Source organism: Trachypithecus francoisi, unplaced genomic scaffold, assembly GCF_009764315.1.
Source record: "Trachypithecus francoisi isolate TF-2019V2 unplaced genomic scaffold, Tfra_2.0 Lachesis_group3, whole genome shotgun sequence".
NCBI lineage: Eukaryota > Metazoa > Chordata > Mammalia > Primates > Cercopithecidae > Trachypithecus > Trachypithecus francoisi.
In genome coordinates this window covers 132,218,611-132,242,144 of record NW_022681468.1, presented here as the reverse complement: position 1 = coordinate 132,242,144, position 23,534 = coordinate 132,218,611, and the positions used below count along the sequence as shown (strand labels likewise).

Genomic DNA, 23,534 nt, shown 5'->3' with positions numbered 1-23,534 from the left:
GGAAAAGCATCGCTTTGCCACAATTAGCATCTCAGTGAGCCTTGGCTGTTGGCGCATAGTTTTTCTGCTTTTGAATTTCACACCCACGAAGCCTGGGGCAAGGGCATCCCTTATTTTCCTCCATGTGAGTCTCTAACTGTGGGTACTACATTTCTCCCACCTCACCACAGGGGGGTGTCTGTGTCGTTCTTGTATCTAATCATTAGAGAACTATTGAATAAAACCTCATACCGGTTGGCTTCTGATTCATTTAAACCCTTACCTGTAAGAGGTTAAGGCTGTACCAGGATCAGAGACCCTTGTTTTTTTAAAAGACGCTTTCAAAGAAGTTTAGAATTCTCCTAACCTACTTCCAGAATATAACTAACATACCAGTTGGAAAGAAGTGAAGGAGTACACACACATAGAGATGTATATACACATACAAATGTGTGTGTGTACAGGGATGCATATAAACATCACTGTCCATGCTTTGCTTTTTTCTACCTGTGGTTTCATATCTTCCAGATAAGCTTCTGTAAGCTTTGATGTGGTCTGTGGTCTGGAAGGTGCAGTCATTGGAATGAAATCACCAGCTAACATTTAGGGTGCCATCAGAGTTAGCACCCCCTAGGGGCTGTTTAGCCACCACCACCAACATGAACAAAAAAAGAGAGAGACACTTTTTATTCCTAATAATTTTTACTGCCTGATTTAGAAAGTTTGTGTTTGCCCAGCATACTACATTAACTTATATAAGAAAAGGATAGCTTAAAAAATCTCAATTGCTATAGCCATTTATGTGAATACATTTTTTTAAAAAGTTAGAAACATGGTCAAGGAGGATGGACAGATGAGCACATTCAGAAGAGCAAGCCCAGGTTGGAAAAGAGTTGAGAACCCGAGTAATTCAGGGAACTGGGGAAGACATGCCCGAGGTGGGATGAGAGCTGAATTCACATCTTAGAAAACATAAGGGAATATATTTTTGTTTTGTATTGTGAAAGAAGGCCAGGCCAGAACCACTGGGTGACGCTTTCAAAGAGGCAAAATGCAGCTCTTCATTCAAAGCAAAGAAAATATTTCTAGTCCTGGCTGCACTGATAAGGCATTTAGCCCTTCATCATGAGTACATTCCTTACAAAGTAAGAAGCTGATTTAGAAGTTCTCTAGTGTTCCTCCACAAATTCTGATGTTCTATATAACCTTAAAGACTGTGTGGAGGAAGTCTGGTAACTTCAGTTAAGTGTTCATCATACAAAGAATTCTCTACTGTTTACTATGCTGTGCCTGTTTTTATGAGCTCAGCCTTATCATTATGTTGCATAATGAGCAAAATCAGCAGAGTCGTAACTAAATCACTTCAGCTCACTTGGAGCAAATTTTGAAAAATCCAGACTACTGAATTGGTCACTTGTGAAATTAATCTTGAAATCTGACTCTAGAAGAGAACTATGTTTTCATCTGTGAACTCCGGCTCCCCAGGCATATAGGCAGCCTTTAAGTGTAGTGGATGTTAGGGACCCTTTTTCTTCCCTCACATGGATCTGAAGCTCGTCTTCGTCATAGCCTTACTTTCACCATGGATGGGAGTCTCGCCTTCATCCGTTGTTGGTATCATTTTCACCATAATGTCCATGAGGAAACTTAGTTTTTTTAGATGATGGGCTTCTTTTGTTTAGCTCAAAATGTCCAGGTATTACTACTGAGATCCTTGGGAATCCTTAAATGTTAAGCACCATGTTTCTTCTCACCTCAGTGGAATATCTTTGTATCATAGTAATAATAAATAATAAGATAACAAATAATAAAAAGTAGCTGGTCCAGGTTTTGTCATCCTTAGCTCAATAATGACTTGATTTCTATGGTGGGAGACAGTAGGACTTGTACTATGTAGGAAGGGCTCATGGTGGGGGTGAGCCCTTTTGAAATGAAGGATTAGTACATATCTTACGGGGTCAAGTTCATTGAGAAGACAACGCAAAGCATCTTCTGTAAAATGTGGGGCCAAGTACCTCTCACTAGGCTAGGTCTTTCTACTGAATTAAGTCTCCTTCTGTCATGGATGTCAGGGGATTGGGGATCTCCCCGATTACTAGTTCTTCCAGCTGATTCTGGCTTTGATAAAAATGAAAAAACAAAGCCAAAAAAGCCCCACGTGTGCCTCTTATAGTCAGAAAATACAGAGAAATGCCGAGGGATTGGAAAGAAAAAGCCCTCAAGAGGAAATTAATTCAGTCATCCATTCAGGAGATACCCACTAGCACCCGCTTCGTGCTGGGGCTGGGTACACAGTGGGGAGTCATGCAGACATGGGCCCTGCTGGCATGGATCTTACCCACTGGTATCACCCGAGTTCCAGGGTAGTCTTGCCTTTGGGCTTTATTATCCTGTTGAAAAGCCTTGTTGGGATTGGTCTTTGGTCTCGAATCAAGCTGCATTCTTTAGATTGCCAGGAAAGGCACCGGGAGAGCTGAGAGGAGTAAAAAGTGAGAGAGCATCCTGAGGCCCCCACAATGCCCCTCTGCTCACACAACTTTGAGTGTGACTTCTTCGTCCATAGAGTCATTCACACCCTCTTTACCTGCTATCACCATGGCTCGCCTGCTGCCAACCAAAGCAGCTGTCCTGCCAAGGGGAAAGTGGTCTGGAGGAAAAAATAAATTATTTGCCTTCCAAGAGGGTGGGTTTACATTTTTACCAATGGGCAGGGATATTATTCAGCTGAAGGAACAGTAATTTCTTAAGAGATTTTGTTTTTAGCTATTACCCAGTACAGCCATTAGGCATCCTTTCATTTTATCATGTCTTTCTTTTGATTTCCCATTGCCACTTGTGATATAGGAAATATTTCTTCCAACAGGGTCTGAAGGGAGTTTCTTTTCATTTGTAGAGGAGGCATTTTCTTTAGACTTCTTTTGCTGAAAGCAGTCGCACTCTACCCCACTTTGCTATAATTGAGATGTTTAATAAGTGCAGAGGTGCAAGGAATTGATTTTCTCAGTGCTTCGCCACCCAAGCTGCTCATTGGAATCACCTGGGGAGCTTTAAGACCTGCCTGAACCTGGCAGATGGGATGGAGGCAGACTGAGCCCCGGGTTTTGTTTTGTTTTAAAAACTCTACAAGTGATTCTAATATGTAGCCAGGATTGAGAATTGCTATGCTGGATTCTCAGAGCAGTGGCCTGGCTCTCCTTGCTGGGTTTCATGTTCATGCATTTGGCCAGCATCCCTCAGAAGCTCCTATGCCTGAGGTAGGAAGCTGCTGGTGAACTCAGCATAGGAAGGGCTCAACAGAAAGCAAGCCAGGGAGACAGTCACCAGGGACCAGGAGCACAGAAGTGAGAAAGCTGGTCCAAGTCTGTGATTCTCTGGGCACTGTCAGGGGACCTTCACTTCTTGCCATCCCCTGGTCCTGGGAGGATTCTGTGACAGCTCACTCTTTTTTTATTTTTAATTTTGTTTTAGAGACAAAGTCTTGCCCTATTGCTCAGGCTGGAGTGCAGTGGTGCAGTCATAACTTTCTGCAGCCTCCAACACCTGGGGTCAAGTGATCCTCCCCACTCAACCGCCCAAATAGGTGGGACTATAGGCACGTGCACCTACGCCCAGCTAATTTTTGTATTATTATTATTATTTTTCATATAGAGACAGGGTTTTGCTATGTTGTTCAGCTGGTCTTCCAACTCCTGGCCTCTAGCAATCTTCCCATCTTGGCTTCTCAAAGTGTTGGATTACAGGCGTGAGCCACTACACCTGGCCTGACAGCCTAATCTTAATAGCTGTACTGGCCTGGTGGTATCCAGATAATACAAACTTCCCAAAGGCTATTTAGACCCATCTAGAGAGATGTTTCTAAGATGGGATGAGGTACACTTGTTAAACAGATAATAGAAACTTAAAGGGACAGAATCCAATCCACCTAAGTCCTTGAAAGCTGGACTACCACGAACAGAGACTAAGAGTGATTCTCATGGATCCTGTTCCAACTGTGCATGTATGCACATGTCTGCCTCGCCCTAGTTTAAATTATTCACTTCTGTCTATAAAGAAGACATTATACTTGCCCACATGGTATCCCTTTAGAAAGAGAAGAAAAAAATCTTGGTAAAATAATTATATTAACAATGACCACTTCTCAAGTTCAAGGCAAAGCAGAATATTATTGTGTTCCTAAGGAATGCTTTCGAAAGTATTTAATGGTCATCTCTTTGATTTTTTTAAAGAGTGACGCTGTAGTCATAATGCAGCAGTTCCTTGGGGGAAACAAACTGGATCAGGGAGAATAGATGAGTAATAACTCTTCAGAGAGTTGAGGCTTTGAGTATCTGGCTGTCTAGCCAGTTGGCCAAACAAGGCTTTACGTTACTAGTCCCTAAATCCACATGCACCTGCAGTTAGAGACCTTTATGTGTATACAACGAAAGATGGCCTAGAAAAATAGCAACAAGCATGGACTTTAGCATCAGACAAACCTGATTTATTTATAACTAATAAAGTCATTAGTTTCCTTGTCTATAAAATAGGGTTAATAATAGTATCTACCCAATTTTTTGTAAGAGTTCAATGAGATGACATGTATAAAATGCACAGCATGTTAATTGGATCATAAGAAATAATAAATATTAGTGGCTGTTATTATTACCACCAGTAAATGGGTTCTTGCTGTGTATACCTAAAGTTAAGTGAATTAAAAGCAAAAGTAGCTATGTTGATTTCCTGACCAATGCATAGGGCTGCCTTTCATCTTTCCCTTTGGGAGTCTTGTTGGCCACATTCAATCTTTGGGTATACTTCTCTCTGCTCTTTTGTGCTCTGTGCTGTTTTCTAGCTTAGCCATCAGTCTCTTGACAAGAATATTTATACAAAAAGCAATTTTTAAAATTTAAATTTTCTTCATCGCAGATATCTTCCATTTTTACGTGGTTCAGTCATTTGCTGGCACACGATTTAATTTAAAACTGTTGTGTGGCGTGCTGAAATGTGCCACACATGAAAGCACACTTCTGCTAAATGCCCTGTGTTTAGAGAATTTCAAGTACTTTTTGTAATTTGTAATTAGCCAAATGGGGGTAGGGGAAAGGAGCCATAGCACCGAGCCCACAAACCTAATCCACTCAATTGAACTGTCTCCAGATCATGTCGCACGAGCTCTTCTCCAGATTTAGTCTCCGGCTCTTTGGAAGATGATAAATTGGTAGCCTGCTCTGGGTTGGAAGCGATTCCTTTATTGTTCGTGATTAGAAGAACACTTGTACACTCTCTGCTGGAAAGAGGTGGTATTTTTCTATGATGAGCCAATGAACAAAACAGGAAGGACATATTATTGAAAGGAAAATTTGACCATGTGGGGCTCTTGTTTGTGAAAACACCCACATACTGTCACCCTGACTTGTACAGCCTCAAACTGCAGAGTCAAGAGAACTCACAGATCCACAGAATATTTTTAGGAACTTGAGTGTACATCGAAGAAGGAACTGCAATGAAAAAGACTACTGTAAAACCTTTCAGAAAGTTCCAGGTGGAGGCTTGGAAGATGAATCCTTACTTACGGAAAAGCTGCCAAAGACATCTGCTAAGGAGATGGGAAGAGAGCTTGAAGAATGTTAGTGCTCTGGGAAGGAAGTGCTCCCACCAGATCACCCCCCAGAAAGTACAGAAGCAGCCAGGTGTCCATGTGGTTTGGTTCTATTTGTATATAGGAGGTGGCCCTGAAGGTGTCCTCTCTGAATGGATATCAATACTTATCTTAGGACCCTTCTAAGAGGAGTTTAGCTTGCTTCTATCACCATCAGCATTTTGCCTGAATTGGTTCAACCAACTTCACGAAAAGGAGTGTATCTGATAAAGAGAAATCTATTTGACTGAAATATGTTGAACTGAAACATCCTTCATATATGCTTTATTTTTACAGAGGTCTTTCTTGAGATTGCTGCAGGCATTGGTGTTTTATCAGAACATGACAGTTTTGCTGAGAACTAGCAGTAGTAGCTGCAGTCATAGCAATGGGTGGCGTGAGTCTACTTAAGCTGGGAGACTGGGCTCGTGGAGTGAGTGCGTTCAGAGGCCCAGTGTCCCTCAGATGTTGGCTAGTTCTCCACTCTACGGCTCCTTCATGGCAAAGCAGGCACGAAGATGCTTTCTTGCTAATATTTGCCTTTGCTTTCATTTAGATGCTTCTGCCCAGCATAAGCAAGGAGGGAGGGGATGGGAAAGAAGCAGATGAACACTTCTCTGCATTAGTAATTAATTGTTAATATTGTTCACCTGTGCACGGTGCTGTGTTTAGACACAGATCCCCAGATACGATGCTGGGTATTCAGACTTCCACTAGAGAGACAGAGGCAGATTTGAGAATCTCATCTGGATGTTAGCTTAGTGTTGTTACCTACACTGCTTTTGCGGGATACCTTTCTTGCTGTAATGTTTTTCTAAGTCACTGGCATTTGTTCTAGCAGCATTGATTCATTACCAAGTTTTTAAAAAGGAAATAATTAAGAAAATGCAATGACCTTTAGAGCAAATGGGTCACCCATGTGAGTCCCGCTTTCAGGGTGGTGTGATTTCTTCTGCTTTTAGAGTTTCTTTTCTCTTTTGGGCTACGAACAGTACCTGGAGGCCAGGCAGGCCTTATTCTGGAGCAGATAGTGGGTGAGGTTCCTGGAGTACTGCATAGCCTGAGAGTGCCTTCTAAGTGGATGCCCTCCACGCCTCCTGCACTTGGCCCTGGCACTGGGTCCTAGGCTCATTGTTGATCTTCTTAGATCTGGGTTCCTTGCATCGCAGGACCTACCTCAACCTGCTCTTGTCTGCCTTTGCTTTGTGCCCCTCAATTCACCTCTTTCCTGCCTGTACTGTGATACAGGTAAACTTGTCTTACTGCTTGTCAAACCTGAGTCATATGCTCAAATCCTGCCCCGCCACCGCTTTCCTCCCTTAACTGGATCCTTAGCCTTGGACTCCAAGGCTGTAGCTCTGTCTCATGGCCACTCACACCCCACCCAAAGGAGGTGCTACTCAAAAGTTTGAGGCAGGAGTGATTTATCGTAAATGACAATGTTATAGTTTCTAATTCTAGTGTTTAACATGGTATTATTCACTTATTTATTTTAAAATCTTAGACACTTTATCTAAAATGTCAATTTTTAGAAGGTATCAGAGCACAATTGTGGCAGCCATTTTTCTGTATGTATTGTATGTATTAAAAAAACAGCTTTACTTTATGACAGGTATTGGTTACTGTATTCACAGTATAAATTGTCTTTTCAAGGGAAAAGATATTTTCTTTGGAAATGTTGTTGAACCTATGTTCTCTTTATTGAAATTGTTCTAATTGACTTTGAACTGTTTCTTGGACACCTGGTGCCCAGTTTCTGGCCATAGACACTATGTGAGGCTAAGTAATTCATGTTTCAGGTCACTACCAGTCACGAATGCTTCTCTCATTCCAAGGCTATGCATATGGATATCACATTCCCATGTCACTCATCTCTGGAAGGTATTATTTGCACAGTTTTTTAAGCATGGGAAACTGAGGCTTAGAGTCTTAAAAAATAAGTAGCTGGCAGTCTCTCAGCAAATAATGACGGTGCTGCACTCCACACCCAGATTTGTGACTCCAAAACTAGCCTTTGTTCTTTTTTTCGTGTTACTTTTTAATTGGAAAAAAATTTAAATTGCAAAAAGTTGTAGAGAATGATAAAAAACAAAAACCCATGTACCCTCTTCTAGGATTAACAAATGTTGCCATTTTGACACATTTGTTCCTGATTTTGTTTTTGTTTTTGTTTTTTTGAGACGGAGTCTCGCTCTGTCGCCCAGGCTGGAGTGCAGAGGCCGGATCTCAGCTCACTGCAAGCTCTGCCTCCTGGGTTTACGCCATTCTCCTGCCTCAGCCTCCCGAGTAGCTGGGACTACAGGCGCCCGCCATCTCGCCCAGCTAGTTTTTTGTATTTTTAGTAGAGACAGGGTTTCACTGGGTTAGCCAGGATAGTCTCGATCTCCTGACCTCGTGATCCGCCCATCTCGGCCTCCCAAAGTGTGATTTTTGTTTTTATATAAAAGAACACATCACAGATAAAGAAGAGGTTCTCTTTTTACCCCTCCCTAATTCTATTCCTTTTCCTTCTTTCACCCTCTCTTCTACTTCAGAGGCAATTTGGCCTCTAGCTGGGCCATGCCTTGATGGTTTTACTGTGTGTATGTATATATAAAATTAGTGTATGACTTAGTTTGTGTTTTAAATTTTACATACATTTTAATTTCTATATTAAAAATAAATTTTATTGTACATATTTTGTGGCTTATTTCTCAGTTTTGTTTTTGCTGTTATTCCATATAGATCTAGATTATTCATTTTAATGGCCAACATCCTTTTATTTGAATATATTGTAACTTATTTATCCTATTGATAGACACTTTTAATTCTTTTACAAACAATACCAACATGTCTCCAGGCTTCTCTAATTAGGAAGTGTACTTAGAGGAGGCATTGCTAGGGCGTGGGATTGGCACAATTTCACCTTTTCTTGATATTGCCCAATCGCTGCCCACAGTGCCCATACATTTCTACCAGTCACATGTGAGAGGGCATATTTTCCAAATGCTCACCACCACTTGGCACTGTGTGGACTATAATTTTGGCCAGTTAGGAAATGGCATCTCATTGTTTTCATCTTAATTTGCGCCAGCCTGATTGCTACTCATTGAAACTTGTGAGGTTGGGAAACTTTTCTTAAGCTTATTGGCCATTCGTTTCCTCCTTTATGAAATGGTTATTCATATGATTTGCTCATTTTTATGTTAGGTTGTTTTTCTTTTTTCCGGCTGACGTGTAGGAACTCTACATCTTATCAAATTCATCACTTATCAAAAATGATTTGGGTGCCATTACCTTCTCCTAGTCAACGTTTTTTGTTTGTGGTATCTTTTATAATATATAAGTTTTTAATGTTGGCAGAAGTAAAGTTAATCTTTTTGGCTGTGTTGTGTGTCTTGTTTGACGTAAAGATAGTTTCTGTAATAGTTTTGAAGTTTGATTGTTCATCTTTAGGTCTTCAGTTACCACCTGCACATCCGTTCTCTCTATCTTCTTTCTTACTCTGTTTTTCTCCATAGCACTTATCATCCAATAATATGTCATGCACTTTATTTATCTGTTTTGCATGTATATTTTATCTGTTGCCTGTTTCTTTCCACTAGAATGTAAGTCCCATGAGGGCAGGGACTTGCATGTATTTTGTTTGTGGCTGTATCTCTAACACCTGGGATAGTCACTGGCAAATGATAGTTGCTCAATAAATATTTGTTGGACAAATAAATAATGATCCATGTAGAATTTATTTTTGTGTATCATATGAATAGGACTCCTTTTGTTTTTGGCTCACAGAAAGCTTGTTTCTCTAATAACATTGCCATACTGATTTTTTTCATGTCACTTTCGTCAAGCTGGAGTTGTTTCCCCTGTGCCATTGTCTTTGAACAATCCTGTTTTCCTGCCCCTCTGCTCAAGACTGAAGGAAACTCGTTCCTTGGGCTTAAGAGTGGGAATAAGGATGAGGAGAAACCAGGTACAATTTATGGGGAGCTTATGGGACAGTTAGTACACATTTAAGAGGAGCCTCTTACGAGCATGAGTACAAAAATGGACATGAGTTCGTGCTCTCAGAGAACCTTCTGGCTGACATTTAAACTCATTAGAACTTGAGGCAGAATGTCATCAGTGCTGGGAACACAGAAGCTGGGAAACTTAGTGGTTAAGTTCATAGGCTTTGAGTACATTCAGTCTGCTTTTGCATCCTGCCTCTGCTACTGACTAGGCTTTGTATCTTGAGCAAATTATCCTCTGCAAGGTTCAGTTTCCTTATCAATAATATGGGAATGGTCATAACATTGCCTCCTCCAGAGGTAGTTAAAACAATTGACTGATATGTGCTTAGCACAGTTCCTGCCAGTACAAACTAATTCTGATGTGGGTGGAGTCTTTAGGGAGGAGGTAGTGTTTGACCAGGCCTTGTAGGATGGATTGGATTTTTCCAGGCAGGGATTGAATGGGTGGACATGTCAGACAAGATATAGAATAAATAAAAGCAAAAACATGCAGCCCAGAAAGTATAGGGTGAGTTCATAGAGCATTCATCTAGTTTGGATGGTATGAAGGAGTGAGAAATGAAGAGGCTAGAAATATAGGTCGACACCAGTTGTGATGGTTTATTAGCACCAAGCCAAGAAGGATGTCCTTCATCACTCTGCTCATAATTCCTCAGTGGCTCCCCATTGCCTGATCAGATCTGAGCTCCACAGTGGTGCCTCTGGCCAGTGAGTGCTGGGTGAATAGGAGGGGAGAGGAGCAGGGAGGACAGCAAGAAGGCTCCAAGGAGAGCCCTGGCTAGTGCCAGAGAGTGTTCACTTTCCATGCACTTGAACTTTAGGAAGAGCTTTCAAAATGCAATTTTTTAGCATCATCTTTGTGCCAGAGGTGGAGCTAGGGGCTTCCATATATATGTATTACATGATTTTAAAACAGTTCTCTCCCTGGACACTCCTGTTGAGGATTTGGTGTTTTGTCTCTGAAACTGAATTCATCAAGAAAAGCACAGAGGTAAATAGGCTTCTTCCCTATCTCTATTCCACCAGCCTCCTCTTGAATCATAGAAGGAAAAAAAGAACAGCCTAAAGAGTTAGGGCCCCAGCAGATCCTTTGTGACAGACGATATCACATGTCAACCTTCTTCCCAGCCCTGCCAATTCTCCAGGACAGGTTGGCAGCTGTAGGTTGTCATCACAGGGAGGACAGAAGCAAGCAAACCTCTGAATAGGGTGTGGTGTAAATAGGACAGCCTGGGCCTTGCCCTCACAGACACTTACTTGGGTCTTAATCTCAGCCCTATCAGCATCTGGATGATTGTGAAGGGAATGAATGAATGATGAAAGTCTTGGAACCTCAGTTTCCTGGTCTGGAGGGGATAACCACACAGGGTTGTTTCTGAGAATCATGAGCTAACCCAGCAAAGTTCCTGTAGCTTGCACACTCCTTCTTTCTTCCTTCTCAGAGAACGTGCCCAGATTGGGAAGCAGTTTAACCGTCCTTCCCGGACATTTGTATAGCCAAGTCATATTTAGGTATCCGGGGGAGCCAGAGTGCTCCTCCCCTCCTTCAGGAGAAGTTGGGTTATCTTTAATATAAGATAGAAATCAAACCAAATTACATTATTTTACCTCAGAAGCCAGTTGCAACCGATCCTTTTGAATGGTGTGGTTCTATTATTATATATTACTTCAAACTTAATAGGAAAAAATTGATTAAAATATGTGCCATGTTCGTATCTAGCCTGGCTGAATGCCACAAGACACATTAATTGAAAATGAATTTCCACAAACCCAATCAAGCATCATGAAGATGAAAAATGTACCTTTTCCCCTCCATTCCTTCATTGATTTTTCATTTTCCCCACTCAGTGCTTCATTTAGCAATTTTTCAGTTTCGTTTTGTTGTGGCCTTAATTCATTTCCTTTACTCCCCCCCAAATGAGATAATGTACCATTTTCTTCATCCTTTTTAAACTCTTCTTTCATGCTGCATTAGTGCAGGGCAGATTCTGATCTTGTCATATTTCTCTATGCATTTTTTTTTGTTAAAAAGAGGCTGAGCTTTATTCTTTTTATTCTTACATTTTGTGGTGGCTTTTATCAAAGAGAAGGCACTTTAAAAAATACAATAACTATGAAATTACAATGTTACAGGACTTCCAAAATAGAATTAAGGAATGCTATAGCAAAACTAAAACACTTTTTTCAGAGGAAGAATGGAAAATATCAATTATTCTCAATTCACAGTGGGTCTGTGGAGATCAAACACAATTCCTCTTTTGTAAGGGAAATGGAAACAATGGTTTGCCAGATCATAGAGGGATCAAGAGTTGGGTTAAAGACACGGCACTGTCAGGAAAAGAGCAGGCAGAGGGAGACAACGGCTGAAGCCTGAGTGAGCACTAGAAGGTTCTGTCCCTGACCCAGTCAGTTCACCATTTCCCTGGATTTCTAGGGGTTTTGAAAACAATAAGGGGGATCTTCAAGGTATTTCCTTGTAAAATTTTCAAATTTTCAAATAATGTAATGGCGTAAATTTCCCTTGAACAGGCTGTAAGAACTCACAAAGTATCATGTTGCTGTATTTTGACCTAGAATTCACAGCCCTAGTAATCTCATTTTGATTAGATACTTTGATTGGCAGTTATACATCTTTGATAAAGTTTTCAGTGTGAAAATGAATTATTCTTTTGTTAAAGCTGTTTTAAGGAGAATGTCTATAAATGAGGGCCCATGAGAAGGAATAACAAAGCAGGGGTGTTGGGGATGGTAGTTGGGGAGCTTTGGTGTATTTATTAACCTGTGGTTGAGTTTTGCGATGTGTGCAAGTACACACAGCCCCGACACTCTGATTTTGAAAACAATGAAATGAAAATGAAAACATTATAAACAAATTTCATTATAAACAAATTTCATATAAAACAAAAAAAAATTATAAACAAATAAAATAATTTAAAATGTTTATGTCAGGGGAAATTTATGCCATTACATTATTTGAAAATTTGAAAATTTCACAAGGAAATAGCTTAAAGTTCTCCATAGAAATCCAGGGAAATGGTGAACTGACTGGGTCAGGGATGGAATTTTCTAGAGCTCACTCAGACTTCATTCATTTAAAATGAAAACAAAATAAAACAAATTTTAAATAAAATAAACAATAATGTCGAATAAATGTTCAAATAAAATAAACTTCATGTGGATTTAAAATATTGAATTCCATTTTCCTTATAGGATTTAAGCAGTTTGATTAAATGTAACCATTTCAGTTTTGTTTTTCATTTTCTGTTTTTAAAGAGTTTATTTGAGCAGGCAGCACCAGGCCACAAGCAATTGAGGGCTTCACCTAGGGCGCTTGAGGGGAAAGCTTTTATAGGCATTTATGGAAACAAGACAAGGAAAATATTTGATTGGTTAAAGCAGAAAGTCCCTACTTAGGCCACACCTGTAATCCCAGCACTTCGGGAGGCTGAGGCAAGAGGATTGATTGCTTGAGGCTGGGGGTTTCAGAACAGCCTAAGTAACATAGCGAGACCCTGTCTCTACAAGAAATTAAAAAATTAGCCAGGCACAGTTGATCACGCCTGTAATCCTAGCTATTTGGGAGGCTGAGGTGGGAGGACCTGTTCAGCCCAGGAGTTTGAGGTTGCATTGAGCTATGATTGTACTACTGTGCTACAGCCTAGGTTACAGAGGGAGACGCGGTGTTAAAAAAAAAAAAAAAAAAAAAAAATCCCTATTTAAAGGCTAGTTGGTGTTTTCTGATTGGTTAAATTTTAAATTTCATCTTCCTAAGCCATGACCATTCACTCTGAGCTGGGTTTCAGTTTGCCTAGGTTAGAACCCAAGGCACTGGAGCCACCTCAGCCTAATGGACTCCCAATTAATTATTTTAATGGTTCCCCTCTTTTGGCTAGCCTTTCCTTTGTAAGAGATTAAGTTTTGGTGTAACATTTTCTGTTACCATCGTGGCTAGTTTTTTTTTTGTCTTAGTGGGAAACTTTTAAGTATGCCGTCAGTTTTAACCTCCTCCTATTATCAGTAAGAGGGGACAGGAGGGGGAGTTGATTGTACACATGACACTCCCAGTACGTAATAAAAGTGATGTGCACCTTGTATATGCTCTGGTTTGGTGTGTTTCCTGTTTTACATAAGGCATTTTTCGTGTTTGTTATCCTTTGCCACCTGGTGAAAGAAAATACCCCAAAGCACAATTTATTAACAGCCCGTGTCAAGTGCTGTCCGGTATTTAACACTTACTTGCTGCTGTGTTTTCTTCATTCATTTCTCTCCACAGTCCCCAAGTTCAATACTGAGTTACGTTTCATGAGTCTTGCACAATTGAGTGCTACTCACATAACTGCAATGCGAGAGCCATCTCATTTTCTGTCCTCTGATGTGAAATGGACTGTGTCCTACATGTTACTAATGGAAAGAAATTCCAGGAAGTTGAGAAGCCTCACCACTTCCAGCTATGGATTCCTCACTGAATCCATACCAGAACCATACTACATTTTTGTACAATTTCACTTTGCTCTGGTTGACATATAAGCTCTTTTTAAAACATATTGGGGGAACTTTTTTTTTTTTTTTAACTATAGCAATCTGTTTCTAATGCAGTTTTTGTTGAAATGTGTGGATTGGCAAGGGTGATTTCAGCTCCTCAGAGAAGTTATCTTTTATATGAGATAATTGATGCACTAAACACTTGTTCCCTGTGGGTTTGGGGTCTAGTACAAGGGAAAGAAGTCAACCGAGGATGGCAGTAACCGTGATGTGTCCTAACAGGGGTAGGTTCAAAGGCTGAGCTACCACAGAGGAGGGGGACACGAAGCCAGCCTGGAGGACTTGCAAAGCACTGGCCTGGGAGGTGACTGTGGGTAGATTGTGACAGCAGCAGTTTTTCTGGTGGAAAAGGGGATGGAGGGTGGGGAGGCATTCCTAATGGAGACACCAGCCTGTGTGTGCAAAGTCCTGGAGGCAGGACCATAGTGTGTTCATGCAGGGCTGAGATGATGGAGTGTCCTAAATATAGGGTTCATTGTAGGGACAGTACGGGCATGAAATGAAAGTGGGAAAATAGGGAGCACAGCAGAAGGGCCTCCCGTGCCATGCTAGTGAGTCTGAACATTAAAAGTGTAGGGGGTTTTTAATTGAGAGAGTGAGATATTCTGCATTTCTGGTGCCAGAGCATCTGTATTTTGTAAAAGCGCCCGCCATGAGATTCCAGCATGTGACCACGGTTAAGGATGATTACTTAGCTCAAACCACCTATGCAGGTAACTCGATTGTAGCTAATGTGGCGGGGAGGGGGGAAGCCATGATCAGTTTTAAGAAATTAAAAGAATTTTTGTTTCCCCTCCCTCCTTAAATATCAAACTGGCCTGTATTCTTAGAGACTAACATCCTGCATGATTGATTGGGCTGCAAGGCACATATCCACATACTCAGTCTGAGTTACAAAGAAACATACTCATCAAAACAAAAATTAGAAAAAATTCTATTAATTATCAGTTAAAAGGTCCCAGATTTTATGAAAATGTGTTTTTCCCCTTGTTCTGTAAGGGGGCCTACTATTTCATGTTTAAATTTAGCTGTTGCAAGATTCTGTTCTTGCATAAATCAAATAGGTGAGGTCCAGAAAATCAGTGCTTCTAATTTCTCAGTTCTTAATGCCCTGATTGGAGCCTGGTGAGTTGCGTCATTTACCACCACCTGGTGACAGCTAGAACTAAATGCAGCTTTGTGAAGGGTAAATTGAAGGTCAAACTTAAACATGTAATGCATCAAGAAGTGAGAGCAAAGGTGCCTAATGGATTTCTTGCATATCAGCTATATGGTACCCTGGATTTTGGAGTAACTCCTGATTTGGGGGTTGCTCTGTGGACATGTGTTTAGCAAGATCGTCTTGGTCCAACTAGGACTCCAAGTGTCTGTTCCCGACAGTTTTTCCCCTGAAGTCTATGGGATGGATTGTTTAGGAGTAGCTGGATGGATTCATTGATTCATTCATTTGTTATCTGAGAATATAAAGATGATCAAGGTCTTTACTCTTGGGAAGCTCACAGTCTAGGGAAGGAGAAACATCAGTAATCACATAATAGTAGCTACCTTTTGAGTGTTTTTCATGTGCTAGGTGCTACAAAAGACAATATTTCAAGGTTCTTTGAAGTTAGTAGTCAGAAATAATACCAGCCACACAAGTGTGTGACTTAAAGATTGTGAAAAAAGAACCAAAGGCTTGAGAGTCAGATGTTCCAAGGAGGCAATCAAACCCAGAAGCATGTGAGTCTACTTATTTTAGAAGCTGAGTGCATCACTTGGGAAAGGCATGGGAGGTTCTTCAGGGCAGACCACTGGGGAGACTAAGTTAGGATTCAAGGTTGGCACCCCTTGGGGCCAGCAGTGCACTGACTCTGCCAGCCTTAGCATCCTTTATGCTCTTATCTGAACAAGTCAATTCAGATCACGGGATATACTAGAAAAGATGTTTCTGTAAGAAATGTTCCAGGATAAAAGCTAATCTGCACAGACAGCATTCATTTAGCACAATAGCATAATTGCTTCTTGGAGCACCATTGCTGAAAACCATGAGCCTTGTTAGAAGCTACGGCACCCTCAAATCCTACTCCTGTCCGGCTCCTTCTCCCCAGAACCAGGTGTCTCTCCAGGCTAGCATCAGCCCTCTGCTCTCTCATGAGAATTCCAGAGACCTTCTCCCTACAGCACTCTCTCTAGGTGATGTATTTGCCGTTGATTTATTTTTTAAACTACAATCTAAGGGACAGTGACCAGTAGGATCCTCTCAATATCTTACTATGAGCTGCTCATTAAGGTGTTTTAAAACCACCTTTCTTGCTTTCCTTGCCTCACAAGCTACTCTGATTTCTTCAGAGATCGTGAAATGAGTGTATTTAACATCACTTTTTACATCATTTGATTAAATATTACCCCTGACTTTCTTGGAACCTTTTAGTTCCTTTCATTTAAAGATTTTAAAAGTCAGCGTTAACAATCTTAATACTATAAAAAGGAAAGAAAAAGGCACACTATGAGAGTATTTTTTGGAAATTATTTCTACAAAAATGGAAGGAAGTTTACACAAAACAAACTTTAACCTTATCACCACCCCAAAAGTATTTCATTTTATCCAACTTCTGTTCCAGCTTTTACTTGCATCATTGTAAACTTTTGCTTTTCTATCCCTTGAGGCTTTTTGTAAACTTTCCATTTTGCAGTATATTTGTTTTTAGTGTTTGTGTAATATACTCCATCAAATTGATATTTTGTAATTTATTACCCATTCCTTTAGTGCTAGACATTAAGGTTATTTCCATTTTCTCTCTATTATAAACAATGGGAGCAAGAACATCTTTATATATGGAGCTTTTTCCTATGTTTGAATTATATCCTTAGGATAAATTCCCAGGAGTGGGATTAGTGGATCAAAGGGTATGAACAGCTTTATGGCTCTTAATATTTATTGCTAAATTGCCTGAAGGGTCATACTAATTCACAAAGCCACCTGCAACACAGGAGAGGAGCTGCCCCTCCCAGCCCTGCCAACACTCGTTTCTTCAGTCAATAGTTTTGGGCAAATTTAATAGGTAGTCAAGGGTAACCCATTACTGTTTTTAATTGGTAGTGTCTTTAATTATTATTAACATTGGACATTTTTTCTTATGGGTGTTTCTGTTCTACTTTGTATGGTTTACTTTTCATGTCAGAGGGTTACATTTTTTTGACACCATGTGAAATTTAAAATATTTGATAATGAAAATGCCAAATGCACGCAGAACAGAGAGAATAATTGATGAAGCCCTCTACATTACCCAGGTTCAGCAAATAGCAACATTTGGCCATACTTGCTTTATCTTCTCCTTCCTCTTTTTTCCCCTCTTGTGCAGTATTTTAAAGCAAATCCCAGACATTCTGCATATGTTTCCTATACGCTTCACCATGCATCTCTGAACATATGGACTTTTTCTTACATAATTATAACACCATCATCACACCTAACAAAATTAATAATTCCTTGCTATTATTTAATACCAACCTGTAATAACATTTTCCAAAGTGTCTTTTTTTCTGATGCTTTGTTCCAATCAGCATACATTGTATTTATATTTAGTTATGTTTCTAAAGTCTCTTAAGCTAAAGCATTGCTGCCCCCATCTCTCCCAACTACTTTTATTCCTACCTAAGAACTGAGTCAGTTGTCTTGTAAAAATGGTCACATTCTGGATGCAACTTTTTGTGTTCTTATTAGCTCTAGAAGCTTGATTAGATCAAGTTTCAACTTTTCGGAAAGGCAAGAACACTTCATGGGTGATGTGTGTGTTTCATCGTATATCACTTCTGGGGTGTAGAATGTCTGGTTGTTCCACGTTGGGTGATGCCAAGGCTGATAATGGAGTCAAGAGGTGACAACCCAAAACATGGTTGAATGTTTCTTCATCAGCTTTCACCATCACTGTTTAATCTACTGATGATGAATGCTTAAAGCCATTATTTCATAGAAATTGCAAAATTGTGATTTTCTAATTTTGTCTTTCCTTGACCATTGATTAACTGGAATTATTCTGTCAAGTAAAACGTTTCCTCATAAACTAGGGCTTTTTAGAATCTCAAAATGCAGTTTAAACAAAGAAGGCAAGATAGATGCTGTATTTTTTCCTCTAAACTGCTTTCCAAGTAAGGAGTTGATGCCTTTTTTACATCCATTGGAGTTCAGTGAGCTGTTACTGTTTTTTTTTTTTAAAGAAATATAATATTTATGTTCTTTGATATCTGTATATTTCATGTGTTTTACTCTGTTACACTCATTATTATTTTTGATGTTCAGAATGTTCCATTCTTGGCCCAAGGGGAGACACCTCATGTCCTTGTTTTCAGGCATAACAGGGTATCTCAGGTTCATCTAGTTTATTTTTTGTCCCCTGAAATGAGCCATTCCACCAAGATGTCCTGTGTTTTTTCAGTGGGGAATGCTATTTGGAGACCACAATCTGGACATATTATGTTCTTATTGTTTCCAAGTTTTCTCAGTAGATAGAGCAGGGATACATATTTTACAAAAGAAAATAAAAATTATGAATTCGTACTGATATTGTCATTTTAAATTGAACAAAACTTTGTTTACTTCTTTGATTTCATACTTGTATTGCTTTCTCTTACAGTAAAAATCTTGGTTCCAAACATGATGATACTACAATTATATATCAAATGGTTTCAAAATAACTTCAGTGTTACTACTAACAATCTTTCCAGTGAATGAGAGATTACTTTGCAGCTCTATTTATCTTTGATAATCCACTGAGAATATTGAGTCAAATTACTGTATTCTAACAACACTTGAATTAATACTTCTTACCAATTTGTGATATACATCGTTTCTTCATCTCAATTTGTTCTCAGATTTTAGGGTTCACTTTTTTCTTTTTGGTTTCATTTTATTTTTTGAATCTATAAAATATGCTTTCAAAGTTAAACTATGTAACTAGGCTTATATTTATTACATAAACCTATGTAATAACTTATTCTTTCTCCTTCACCTAAGTTCTTCCCTTTCCCTGTTGGTAACTGTTTATTAATAATTAGGGTTTATTTTGTTTTTGCTGTGTTTCTTTTGCAAATAAATATGCATTCATGTGTCCCCACCTGTTTTACATCAAAGCGAGTATACTGTCTACCTTGAAATATACTTCTTCAGTGTTTTCGAGATCTGCATTTTTTGGAAGGTTACACAGACCTCCATCATACCATGGTTTGTATAACCAGTCACTTATTGATGGAGTTCTGTTTTGTGTTTCCTAAAATAACAAAAATCCTTTGTTCATATCATTTCATATTTTGGCCAGTGTGTCTTTGGGATCTATTCCTAAAAATGGAATTACTGAGTCAAAGGGTTAATGCATATGTACTTTTTCTAGATACTGCTAGATTCACTTCCGTAGGAATGTTGTCATTTTGCACTGAGAAGGATTTTAAAATTTGTTTTTTTTTTTTTTGATACAAGGTCTCACTTTGTCACCCAGGCTAGGGTACAGTGGCACCATCATAGCTGACTTCCACCTTGACCTCTTGGGCTCAAACAATCCTCCCACCTCAGCCTCCCAAGCAGCTGGGACTACAGGGACACACTACCACACCCAGCTAATTTTTTGATTTTTTTGTAGAGACAGGGTCTTACTATGTTGCCCAGGCTGGTCTCAAACTCCTAGGCTCAAGCAATCCTCCTCCCTTGGCCTCCCAAAGTGCTGGGATCATAGGAGTGAACTACTGTGCTTGGCCTGAGAGTGCTTTTTAAAAATTATTTTGTGAGCACAAAAATTTAATATACAAGAGTTTTGGAAAGTTAATGTGTTATTAATGACCCTACATACTGTTCCCATTATTATGCATAACATGGCCTGGTACAGAGTACTCTGGTTCCTGCCTTCAGGGAAGCTACAGTTTTTCTAGGGAGACATGATTGGAAAGCAAAGAGTAGTCTTAAGATACAATATATCATAAAAACAAAGATGGGTGTTTTTAGGAAGCCTTTCTTGCTTACTCCAGGCCACGTGAGTCTTCAGTCCTCTGAATTTCAACACTTTTAATGAGACTTCTAGTGATCCTTTTTTCAAACCAACTTTTGACACTTGGTTGAACAAATATGAATGTATTGAATAACATAGCCAAATGTTTGAAATGCAGGCTGCCCTATAAATTCAAGCTGAATAATCATTTTTTGGAGAGTTGTATGTATATTTCCCAAAGCACATTCTCTGGAAGATCGACTGGATGTTTTAAAGGGTTACACAGCAAAATCAGTGTGTGGAAATGTTGGATTAATCAAAGCTAATTAGCTGTGACTCCAGAATCATATCTGCTGCCCCAACCTCGCCTGTTCACAAAATCCCCCTGTCATGGAGCGTCTCGTGTTAATACTGTTCTGTGAAACACAGAGAATCAGTATGGAGGCTGTTTCAATGAAAACCATCCAGCCCCACTGGAAATGAGGAAAATAGAAATAAACATAAGAATAAATGAAAACTAAAGGCATCTATTCCAGTTGATAAACTTGTACTTGTACAATTATATATTTTTGGTTAACAATTTTCCATCCCTTTCTTTCTAGATTGAATCATTAAAGAAAAAGTTGCAACAGAAACAGCTCTTAATACTGCAGCTTTTAGAAAAGATATCTTTCTTAGAAGGAGAGGTAAGAATCTGTGTTTCTTTTAAGTTGATGTCTTCCCTACCATTAAATTTTATGTTGCTAAGCCTACCACCAACACTTAATTAAAAATATGGCTATTTCCCGGCCTTGTAAAATTGATTGAGGGTTAAGTGCCAGCCTTGAAAATGAGGTTCTGACAGCTGTTTTTCCTTTACCATCGGACTCTCCTCATTCCAGTTGCTGCTCACTTCTGCTTTTTGGTTCTACTTTTTCTTATTAAAGAATCATCCTAGCGAGCCTGATACGCTGTTGATTAGCACTGATAATTCCCTACATTTGTCCAGTGCTTTATAATTTGTGAGATATGTTCATGTACATTCCTCACGTGATTCTCTCTGCAACTTTCAGAAAGGCAAGACTAAGATTATTATCTCTGTATTAATAAATGAGAAAACAGAGGCACAGAGATGACAGGTGGTGTTGCTGAAGGTTGCCCAGCTTCATAAATGTCAGAGCCAGGCTGAAAGACTCCTAAATGCAATGCTCTCCTATCACACCGAGTGAAGATGTTTTAGAGGGGACTTAATTTTACCTGAAACTTTCAGATGCTTAGTATTCTTGACTTTCTGGCTTTTTGAAAGTCATTTGGGGATTTTGTAAAGGTTCCAGAGAAGAAAATTATGGGGTTGGAAGAACCTCACAAGGTTAGGTATTAATAGAAGGAGAAGTCAAAATCTATTTGCTCTAAAGGTTCTTTATTAAGAGCTTGGCATTGAGCCTTTGCCTTTTGAGACTTTGTGAAAAGCTGGTTTGCCAAGCACCTGTCCTTGTCTGTGTTCCTTGTTGTAGTCCTTCCCCAGTGAGAGAGCCCGGCAGACAATGATGAAGTAAGAAAAAAGAGAAGAGAGAACTTCGATTAAGCCTGGGTGTGTGTTGGACACTGTTAGTTACTTTGGATATGTTCTGTATAACACACAGTTAAGAGTGGAATCCAGCTTACCCAAGTGTGAACCCTGGATCTGCTTCTTATCAGCTGGGTGATTTGGGGGAAGTTTCTTATCATTATAAAGGAGGGATCATAACTATGCTACATGTGGGTGACAGTGAAATGAGAATGTATAGAGGGTGCCTGGCATGTACTAAGCACTCAATAATTTTAAAAGTATTATTGTTGTTCTCTCTTTATTAAAAGGGATGCCCTCTGAGTTAGACGATATTTTCCCCCTTTTATAGATAGTGAAACTGAGGTTTGGGGACATTAGGAAGTCTGCCCAAAGTTACAGTAGAGATGGGTAAGCCCGGATCCAGAGCCTGAGCTCTGAACCACCATGTTTGAGTGGGTAGTGAGCTGGGCCTTCATTTACTCTGTTTTTGAGAGGTTGCCTTACAGCAGTCATAACCAGAAGTCCCTCGTGGCCCATAGGGGCCTGGTACCAGATTCAAAACCCAAGAGTCTCTGTCTTTTTTGAAGCTAAGTAAATGGGTGTTTTCCCCATTTCCACTCCTGTCTTCCCCTCCACAGTCATTGGCTCAGCGCCAGCCTTGTGAATGAACATTTCTGTTTCTAAGATTCCTTCCTGAAATTGCAGCTCCCTGTGGGAGGAAGCACACCTTCCCCAGTAAGAGTCAGAAAATGAGTGCCCTAGTGGAAGCCCATGTAAGCCCATGTGTCCAAAGAGAGGGCAGTCACAGGAGAGAGGAAAGACGTGCTGACAGGAGAGGCAGAAGGTCCCCCAAGACTGTCCCCCACGCCCACCTCTGGCTGTGCTGCTAAAGCAAGCTCTCCTACTGGTAGATTCTTAAATATCCAAGGGAATATTGCACACGGGGAATAGTCTTAGAAATAGCTATGTTTGTTCATGCTCAGTGTATTAAACTCATCTCTTACCTTAGTTTGGGGTGCTCCAGACCTTGAAATGTGGAGTCCAGATAGTTTATCTGGGAGGTGATCTCAGGAAGCCCCACGAGGGGAATAGGGAAATGAGACAGGGAAGGGAAGAAAGCCAATAGCAGTGCCATATCAAGGAGGTCGCCCTAGGGACAGCTGAGGCTCACTCCTGCTGGGGATCTCTGGGAGATGGTGTGGAAGTGACCCTGAGCTTTCCTTACTAAAAGACCAGAAAGCTGGGGCATTTATCCACTAACTCCCATCAGTCATTGGCTGAGGCCCACTCCAGAGGGTTGTGGCAGTTCCGGCCTGCCCTTGGCAGAGCCAGTTAGACTCTGGTGGTCAAAGGAAGCCCCCACATGGAGAATCATTAGTGGCCTGTTAGGAAACAGGAATGCCCAGAGGATGTTGGGGGGGGTGAGTGGCAGTGTCGGCTCTGTCTGTCTAATAAGCAAGACTTTGAAAACCAGTTTTTTTGAGCATATCAATAATGATTATCAATTTGATTGATTAAATTCCCTGAAATTATTTAAATTCCAATACAAATTTAGTATGGCTAATTGCTTTTGGCCACTTCAGACATCCACCTTAAACAGCAGGCAATATATACAAAATAAGTTCCATAATGACAGGATTTAATAATACATTTAGACTTAAACCTATTCTAAAATACTAAGTATCATGGGTTTTAATGTATTTTGTCATTGTTTCTGTTCTTGTTTTTTTTTTTTTTTAACTTTCCTGAGGCCATTGTTTTACTTCTTTCAATATTTTCTGAGGGTAACATCATTTTGACACCTTCCAGACAGGTGCCATCATCTTTGAGATCCAAAAGAGAAAGGATGCCTTCTCCAAATTGCTAAGATTAGAGGATGTGGGTTACATAGGTTCTTGGTTGGGTCACAGGACCCTCAGTGG

At 40.0% G+C, this 23,534-nt stretch overlaps 1 protein-coding gene across 2 annotated transcripts in view; it reads left to right on the top strand.

Annotated features, from left to right (window-relative positions):
- The window catches only part of MYZAP (myocardial zonula adherens protein), a 93,955-nt gene that overhangs the window by 49,414 nt on the left and 21,007 nt on the right, over positions 1–23,534 (top strand). The window contains exon 11 of one of the 2 annotated variants that reach the window (XM_033189977.1): positions 20,687–20,770. In XM_033189977.1, coding sequence (XP_033045868.1) covers positions 20,687–20,770 — 84 coding nt within the window. Of the gene's footprint in view, positions 1–5,115; positions 7,835–20,686; positions 20,771–23,534 lie in introns of those variants that run through there. The other variant, XM_033189978.1, reaches the window with a different exon arrangement.